At 42.9% G+C, this 10,000-nt stretch overlaps 1 protein-coding gene across 1 annotated transcript in view; it reads left to right on the forward strand.

Moving 5' to 3' along the window:
• Window positions 1-10,000, forward strand: part of tenm1 (teneurin transmembrane protein 1) — a 180,394-nt gene that overhangs the window by 130,738 nt on the left and 39,656 nt on the right. Inside the window, 4 exon segments of the mRNA XM_048234047.1 lie at window positions 1,740-1,956; window positions 2,305-2,424; window positions 3,825-4,089; window positions 7,803-8,070. Of these exon segments, the coding sequence (XP_048090004.1) occupies window positions 1,740-1,956; window positions 2,305-2,424; window positions 3,825-4,089; window positions 7,803-8,070 (870 nt within the window).

A 10,000-nucleotide genomic window follows, 5' to 3' on the forward strand; every position in this document is an offset into this window, starting at 1 on the left:
AACACAACACAACTCAACACATCGCAACACACAACACCACACCACATTACAACACACCACACCACAACACAAAACAACACGACACGATACACCACAACACATCACACCTTAACAGACCGCAACACACTACAACCACACAATACACGCAACACACACCACACCTCAACACACCCCAACATACATGTACCTCAACGCATCTCAACGCACCACAGCACACTATAACCACACCACAACACCACACAACTCAACACATCGCAACACACAACACCACACTTCAACACACCTCAACACACGACACACTGCAACCACACCACATTACAACACACCACATCACAACAAAAAACAACACGACACTACATACCTAAACATTTTAACACACCACACCACACCACACCTCACCACACCACAACACACCACACCACACCACACCACCCCACAACACAACACACCACACCACAACACACCACACCACAACACATGCAGGCCTCAACCAAACCAGTGTTCACTCTCGGTGCGATATACAGCTCTGGAAATTCAAATGAGTTTGAATGATCACTCAAATGATCACTCAGCAACTGTAGGATGACAGAAAAATCAGAAAAATGTGCAGTGGTCTGTTCATTTTTAAGCCGTATGCAGGAAATTACTGTGCCCTTCCACAGTGTGCTGTATTATGAGTCGTATTAAAATTCATAATTACAGTATCATTGATGTAAGTGGCAAGTCGACTCATTTGACACTGATATTTTGCATTCTGGACATATTGCATTTTAAGGAGTCTTAATATTGTATTGAATATAGGCTATTAGCATTCATAAATTAAATTGAGAGCTAATTGCTAATGCTGTGTTGTATATGACACTGACAATGCACTAATTATTTGATTAATGGTTGCAAAGTTATTATTTATATAGAAAATTCAATATGTACCACCATGTATTAAAAAAATACAATATACATTAATTATGGTCTTATGACTGAGGAATCACATCAGGTGATATATCTCATCAGCAGTGTTCAACCAGTCAGACATCCAGCCACCACACCATGACATGCACAAACACAATTACACAGACATACACACACACACGCACACACACACACATTTACACAGACAAACACACACACGCAAACCCACTTACACAGACACACACACATACACACACACACACGCATGCAAACACACACACACACACACACATACACACACGCACGCATGCAAACACACACACACACAAACACACTTACACACACACACACACACGTGTCTAGTGCAAGGTAAGGTTTTTGCTGTGTTTCCCTGCAGTCTCCTCTGCACCAGCTGGTGTGTGCTCTCCTCTCTGACCTTTCACTAATCCCTCACCTCAACATCTGTCCTCATTTGCTGTTGTCTGAGGCACCGTGTGTGTGTGTGTGTGTGTGTGTGTGTGTGTGTAACTGAGAGAGAGAGAAAGCAGGAGATCAATATCTGACATGCCCTGCATGCTCAGGTCTCCTTTATTGAACCTTTCACACACACTATACACACACAAATACACACTCTCTCTCTCTCTCACACACACACACACACACACACACACACACACACACACACACACACACACACACACACACACACACACACATTTACATGTATATTTCACCCTGTGCAGAGTGAGGTTGCAGAGGTGTATTGACGAGGCCTTGTCTGTGCTGTGTGTGTGTGTGTGTGTGTGTGTGTGTGTGTGTGTGTGTATTAGATGGCCTGGTGGACTGTGTGGATCCGGACTGCTGCCAGCAGCAGGGATGTGAGAGTGGACCGCTGTGCCAGGGCGCGCCGGACCCCCTGGACCTGGTCCAGCACAACCCCGCGCCCTTCGTGCCTCGTCCGGCCCAGCCTTTCTTCCAGCACGTCCGCTTCCTGGTGGGCAGGGGCAGCACACACATCCTGCCTGGCGACGTGCCGTACGACACCAGGTGACACACACACACAATCCGACAAACGACACACTCCGACAAATGTTGTTATAGACACATACTTATGCCACTTTAAAGTAAGGTTTATTTTCAATTTAGTTGAATTCAATTTTAATGTCATCACAAATGAATACATCATAAGTTAGCCATAGCATGAATATACAGTATACATATGACTATATGCATGAGGAGCTTTACAGAGCCCAGCTTGAACACTTGAACTCTGTTGATGACTAGGACTAGATTCTTATTGTGCTGACTTTGGGTTTGTGTCTGTATCTGTGTCTGTCTCTGTGTCTGTGTCTGTGTCTGTGTCTGTGTCTGTGTCTGTGTGTGTCTGTCCTGCAGTCGAGTGTGTGTGATCCGTGGGCAGGTGGGTGCTGCGGACGGAACGGCTCTGGTGGGGGTCAACATCACCTTCCAGAGGAGTCCAGATTACGGCTACACCCTCAGCCGCCAGGATGGCAGGTAGGCCTCCACCCACAGCCCTCAGCAAGCACATGCACAAACACACTTACACACACCGCACACACACACACACACACACACACACACACACACATCTCAACTGAGATGTGTGTATGTATGTGTGTGTGTGTGTGTGTGTGTGTGAGTAGTATAGCACACACACACACACACACACATACATACACACATCTCAGTTAATACATACTATGTATATATAAATATATTTATATTATATTTATTTTAGGGATGCACGATATATCGGCGGCCGATATATTATTGGCCGATAAGTGAAAAAATGAAAATATTATTATCGGTCCGATAACAGAATTCTGGCCGATCATTTTCTTGGGATATTTTTAAAGTCCTAATTTAGGCCCTACGTGAAGGTCCGTCTGGCTACACTGAGCTACTTGAGCTTGGTTGGCTATACTTTTTCCTCAATATAATGTCAGCGGTGTGAATGTATTTCACCACTCTAACAAAATCTGTGGATATGGGTTCATTTGGGAATCTGTGCATCTCAAAATCGTCTCGTGAATGATCTGCCATTTAACCTTACCAGAGCGGAGCTCAGCCCTATCTAGAGCCATCTTGTGCTGGTGTGTTTGCACTTTACCGCTGGTCGGTGAAACAAATAAGCAAACTTCGTTAGTGGGGCGAGTACATAAGTAGGCCTAGTTCTAAGTTGTGTTTTAGTATTATATTTGCATTCACGTTAGCTTGGGTTTTGTATTACTACCTAGAAATATGCTAACCATTCCTGCTTCAGTTCCAGACAGGTCATCATAATAAGTTATTAAAACCTTCGGGGCTAACCCCTTTCATTTCTGCTGCAGCAGGTTGTGCTTTATTCAGTTACCCGCAGTTGAAACGCAGTTTTTCTCACAAACTCTGATTTGGTCACTATAATGTAGCTTATTCCCAGCTGAGCCGTTTATCAGCGTTTAGTCCTAAATTAAAACGATTCATACTCTCTAGCCACTCACTCACAATTCACTGACGTCAGGTTCACTTAAAGGAGCCACACATACTGTAGGGCTAGGCTACTGTTATGTTGTTGACTGCCGCACCATTGAGGACTATTATGAGTTCTCTCCATCATTTGGTGGTAGGTAAAATTACTGCAATAACATTATGCTTATTAAATGCTTTCCCCAAATCACTTTTCACAATTTTTTTTCAAGAGTAATATTATCGGTTATCGTATCGGTATCGGCCACAACAAACCAATAAATATCGGTTATCGTTATCGGCCCTAAAATTCCATATCGGTGCATCTCTAATTTATCCCTCTGTATAAAGTCAATAATTCTGGCCCTAAATACCTGTGTGTGTTTTGTGTGTGTGTGTGTGTGTGTGTGTGTGTGTGTGTGTGTGTGTGTGTGTGTGTCTCTCTGCAGTTTCGACCTCCTGTCGATGGGCGGTATCTCCGTCACCCTGGTGTTCCAGCGGGCTCCGTTCCTGCCCCAGCGCCGCACCGTCTGGCTGCCGTGGAACCAGTTTGTGGTTCTGGAGCGCGTGGTGATGGACCGGGTCGAGCCCAAAGCGCCGGCAACGTGTGAGAGGATGGGCCTGGCCGGCCCATATCCCATCGTCCTTTCCTCACCACTTACGCGCTTCGCCGGTACATGTGAGGAGAGAGGACCAGCAGTCCCTGAGCTCCAGGTACAGGGCACACAGCCCCTTTAAAGATGCTATGCACAGAATTTGAGTTGGCACACAGACCCCTTAAAGGTGCTATGCGCAGAATTTGAGTGGGCACACAGACTCCTTAAAGAAGCCCTATGCAGGTCTGGTTATTCCTTCGCTGTTTCTGGGTTTTCGCCTGATTTGGGCTCGCATTTTTCACGACATAGCTCCCCCTGAGAATGACGCTTCGATTTCTAAATCGAAAGTGGCTTTGCTAAACAGTAGTAGCAATGTCTGCAAACAATTGCAGTCGGAAGAATGTGTAAATGTATTTACAGCAAAGGTAGGCCCACAAATGTTGTTTCCTGACTGCCAATGTTGTTTGGTGTCAGTTTGTAAAGTTTAGGGGAAGTAGGAAGTAACATTATGAATCCCTGAATAATGTGATTCTGGACCAATAATTTCAAAGTTAGCGCTAGGGCTGTCACTTTTGGGAAAAAATCCTGTTTGATTTTTGAGACATACTGTAAGTGTTCATTGAATCAATTGTAAAATCGATGTTCCATGTCTAACGACGTTTCCATTGTCAACGCCAAATTTAGGCCAATCCACGGACAACGAACATAAAGAGGGCGCTTGAAGACGCATAAGCCAGCAATATTTCTGATGATTTATTGGCGTGAAGTTTCGTGCACAATGACAAACAGGAGTGCAACAATAAGCAGAGTGGACAGCCATAACATCAATGAAAAACTTCTGCTTGTTTGTGAATTTTGTATCTTTTTTAATTTATTTTTTATCTTTCTATCTTTTTTATTTGTTTAATTCGTTTAAAATGAATAGTGTACATGGTCAAAATCGATTCCCTATTTTAGTTTTTGAAACTTGTGTTGGTCCAATCGATTGTGCAAACGATTTTTGAACGTAAATTGACAGCCCTAGTTAGCGCCCATCACAAGTGTTGAAAAGGTATCCCAATCATGTGTGACTGTATTCACTTTGTGAATAAGGTTTTTTTTTTAGCTGGTTAGAATGTTAATTTTAGGGGATATCTGGATAACACACATTAGGTCAAAAACATTTATTTTTTCATATTCTTCAAGGTCATTTTTGAATGTTATTGAAGTTATTATGAACCCCCCACAGATTACAGATGGTTAAAATCAGACTAGGAAGGTGTAGAGAGTCACACTCAAATCTATATTCCAATGGCTTTGTTAGCTAACAACACAAAAGTGCAGTGGTGTACAGAACAGTAAAAAACTGAGTAATAACGGATGATTTCCTTTTTTGCTTATACTTGGGTCAGAATGCATTTGCATAAATCTAAAGTCCCTATATGCTGTTAAACACTGATAATTAGTATGCTACAATGTAAGCAGTAAAATGATTGCATTTTAACTAGGTCACTGTGAGCCACCTCAATTGTGAAACTAGTTCCCTCATGCAGCCCTAACACTAGATAGATAAAAGAAATACACTGGATAGGATGTTCCAAAGTAAGCTGATGTATAACTGCATTATGTATCTATACTGTCATAACATGGGAATTAGCATTTTATAACTGGCCACATACTCACAAGAGATTTATCTTAATGCAAAAGCAGTGTAATTCAGCATTACTTTACAATCAACATACATGGAGCAGGGACCACAGTAGGCATAATTAGTGTCAACTCAACACTAAATATGCATACCAAGTAAGCAATACTAGGTCAAACATTTTTCAACAGTCTTGTTTTAAAATAGCACAAGCACATTTGATTTTACAAACCAGACGTGCACACAGTTCTATTAGCAATAATTAATTAAGGATAATCCCTATAGTTCCTTATACAATAAATACTGTATTAGATCAGATTAAACATGAAAAATATTTGTTAAATATCTTTTCAAATGTGATATTTAGCCTGTAGCGTGAGTCTCTCCAGTGTAGCCAGCCAAGCTGGTCTCAGCCTTGACAGACAGCTGGACACAACTAGCGGAGAATGGGAGGCAACCGGGTCAGAAGAACAGGGGCATTTGTGCGGTGAAATGATGGGTGTGTGTAGCCAAATGGGGCATGTGAAAACTATGTGTCTGCGAGAAGCTTGCTTTCTGGCAGACCCCATCAAAGAAACTGAGGGCAAGTCTTAGCTTTCTCTACCCCACCAGAGAAACAGAGGGCAATTCTCAGCCTCTATGTGTCACTTAGTCTCACTATAATCTAAATGATTTCTATCAAAGCCACTGGCAGCGCAGGAGAAGGAGAAGCTCACGGTCAGTGGACTTCACAGTTCTCATTATCGCTTTCCAGGCGTCAAGATTGTCGTCTGCCTCAAGGGTCAGTGCAGTGGTGGGCCCTCACCAGATTCAGATTCCCTCACTCCATAACTGAGTCTTGTTGCCATTCTTGTAAGTTTGGCAGTCAGTAATCCACTGACTTTCACTGACATTTCATTCTCAACCTCATTGTTTGGAAATGGGCTTAAATATCAGCTGTTTCTTTCTCCTGATCCCTGCAGTTGTCATTATTTAGCAGTACCTTGCTTTCACTAAAAGAGTCAGTATGTTAATGTACTACTCAAGGTGCTGGTGTATTCCCAATATGGCACACGCAGCACAGGAAACACAATTATCAGACCCCTCTCACACCTTATCAAGTTAAAAGTGCCAGTACCAATTGGAGGGCCATAAGATATAAATATTCACCAGTGCTCTTTTAGCACCCAATTAATTTCATCAGAACTAATTTTCTTGTAATATTACATCTGAATAATTCACTTTAATTTAATTTAAACCCAGACATGACTCCTGCAAACATTTATTCATAGTTTTCCTTAATAGAAATTAACAGTGATATAAATTGATTATCTCCTCATCGGAGATTTAATTTTCACCTGTGCTACTGTAGCTGTGATTTCTACATCCTGTTTTTAACTAGTCACTATACTACCTCACTATCTGTTCCTTCACATTATTACCACGGTTGGCAAGAGTACTGTTTGTGTGTGTGTGTGTGTGTGTGTGTGTGTTTTATGTGTGTTTGTGTGTGTGTGTGTGTGTGTATGTATGTGTGTGTGTGTGTGTGTACAAGTTTGTGCGAGAGAGAGAGACTGTGTATGTGTGTGTGTGTGTGTACACGTTTGTGCGAGAGAGAGACTGTGTGTGTGTGTGTGTGTGTGTGTGTGTGTGTGTGTGTGTGTGTGTGCGTGTGCAAATGTGTGCTGTGTGTCCAAATGTGTTTGTGTGGAAGTAAGAAGTAGCATTTGAGCTGGAGAATTCCATTAATGGGGATTTAGTGAAGTGTAAGGTGTGGTCCATGAGAAGAGGATGGGAAGTGTGATTTCCCTGCTGGTGCTTAGTGAGTGTGGACTGGGGTGAGAGTGGCGAGGCTCACTTGCACACGATGGAGCTTCATGGGGCCCTACAGTACATTGCCAGGGTGGGAACTCGGCTGTGTAATTAATACAGACCGTTTCTTACCCATCTCTTTATCTTTTCTCCTCATTTCTCTCCTTCTCTCCCACTATATCACTCTCTTCTCCCCTCCTCTCCTTTTCTCTTCTCCTTTTTCATATTCTCTCTTCTCCTCTGCTCTCCTCTCCTCCCCTTCTCTCCTCTCTTCTTCCACTCGCTACTCTCTTTTCTCTCCTCTCCTCCTCTCTCCTCTCTTTTTCTCCTCACCTCCTCTCTCTTCTGTCCTGTCTCCTCTCTTCATCTCCTCTCTCCTCCTCTCCTCCTCCTCTCTCCTCTCCTCTCCTCTCCAGGCGGTGCAGGAGGAGGTGTACATCCCTGGCAGCTTCGTGAAGCTGAGCTACCTGAGCACGCGGGCGCCAGGATACCGGTCACTGCTGCGGGTGCTGCTCACGCCGGCCAGTCTCCCCCAAGGCCTGGCCAAGGTGCACGTGTCCACGGCCGTGCAGGGACGCCTGCTCCAGAAGTGGTTCCCGGCCGCGCCCAACCTGGTCTATGTGCTCCCCTGGAACAAGACCAACGTCTACGGCCAGCAGGTCACCGGCCTGGTGCAGGCACAGGGTGAGTGTGTGTGTGAGTGTGTGTGTGTGTGTGTGTGTGTGTGTGTGTGTGTTTGCATGTCTGTTTGCATGTCTGTGTGTGTGTGTGTGTGTCTGTCTGTGTCTCTGTCTGTGTGTGTGTGTGTGTGTGTGTGTGTGTGTGTGTGTGTTTGCATGTGTGTGTGTGTGTGTGTGTCTGTGTGTGTGTGTCTGTCTCTGTCTGTGTGTGTGTGTGTGTGTGTGTGTGTGTGTGAGTGGGATGGTGGGGGTTGATAAACCTTCTATTACTTTACTTTTCTCTCCGTATTGATTGTGCTCTTTATTTCTTACCCCACATGCACTCACTCTTTCTTTCTCTTTCTCTCACTCTCCCTCTTTCACTGTTTCTCTCTCTCTTTTTCTCACTATCTTTGTCTTTCTCTCTCAGCCTTTCTTTCTTGCCAAACTTAGTGCCTGTGCACAAAGCGTGATGTTTGTTTGGTTCAGCTGAGTGGTGCTGTGATTTTTCAGCAGGGCTTTGCCACAGATGTATTAGTCGATCCCAGGCGTTTGTGAAGTTCAAGGCTAGCACTCGGATTATCATTTTGTTTTTATCTGCCATGTTAGCCAGAAATGGCGGATTTTGATATGATTCAGATATTAGAATAATTGGTAACACTTTACTTGACGGGTGAGTTCATAACACATTCATAGCAGCTGTCATAAACTGCACATAAAGCATTTATGACTGTTTCATTAGACATGACTCAACATTCATACCAAACCTTTCATGAATGTGGAAGACAGAACGATGACAACTTGTCAAAATAAAAGTCCAACATCGTATTTGTGTAACCTGGATACCATTAATTTAATCTCTCCAGCCTTTGTAAATATTTCATGAATATCTTATGAAGTTTGCATCGAATGTCACTTTACTATACAAGTTGTGAAGTATTCGTAATCACTGAGTTTAACACTGGGATGTAAACTAGCCTACATTCAGCTGACCCGTATTTGTGTAACCTGGAACGGTTGGACATTCCTAGTAACAAAAGATGAGAAATCATCTGCAAAGGTTACATCATAAAACAAATACATTTTTATGAAACAAAAATTATTTGCTTGACCATGTTCTGTCTTTTTGGCACTGGAGTAGCCCATTGACTCAGATGTGACGTGATCAGGTAAGAGGTTTGGACCAAAAACAGCAATGCTGCTTTGCGACTTTGGACTTTTATTTTGACAAGCTCTTGTCGTTCTGTCTTCCACATTCATGAAAGGTTTGGTATGAATGTTGAGTCATGTCTCATGAAACAGTCATGAATGCTTTATGTGCAGTTTATGACAGCTGCTATGAATGTGTTATTAACTCACCCGTCAAGTAAAGTGTTACCGAATAATTTAAAGAGTGAAGGTTTTTGGTTTTGAAGAGTTTGAGAACTCTGTGTGTGTGTGTGTGTGTGTGTGTGTGTGTGTGTGTGTGTGTGTGTGTGTGTGTGTGTGTGTGTGTGTGTGTGTGAGCAACATAGACACATATTGCATCTGTGATTTGCCCTTCGGCTCATGCAGTCTGCCAGCAGTACAATCCACTAAACAAAAATGAAAAAAGTCAGAAATCCTGAATGTATTTATTCATCTGGCCACAGGATCAGTGAATAGGGTTTTGATTTTATTCATATGTCTAATCCTCTGGTATGGCACCTATGACCTTGGTGGTGTTTGTGTATTACCAGTTTCTTTACCAACTGAACTACCAGCAAAAGGTTAAAACACAACACACGATTGATCTACAACTTTTCTACAGACATATTTACAAAGTTAATATAAATAGAGTAGAAGTTTTTTTCTTTTACTTTCAAGCCAAAAATGTTCATCTGTAGAATAACAGCATGTCTGTAACCGTAGAAACAGAGGAAGCAGTGGAGGAGAAATGGAGGACAGGAACATGTCTATCTGATAGAACAATGTTT

Source organism: Alosa alosa, chromosome 2 (genome assembly GCF_017589495.1).
Source record: "Alosa alosa isolate M-15738 ecotype Scorff River chromosome 2, AALO_Geno_1.1, whole genome shotgun sequence".
Lineage (NCBI taxonomy): Eukaryota > Metazoa > Chordata > Actinopteri > Clupeiformes > Clupeidae > Alosa > Alosa alosa.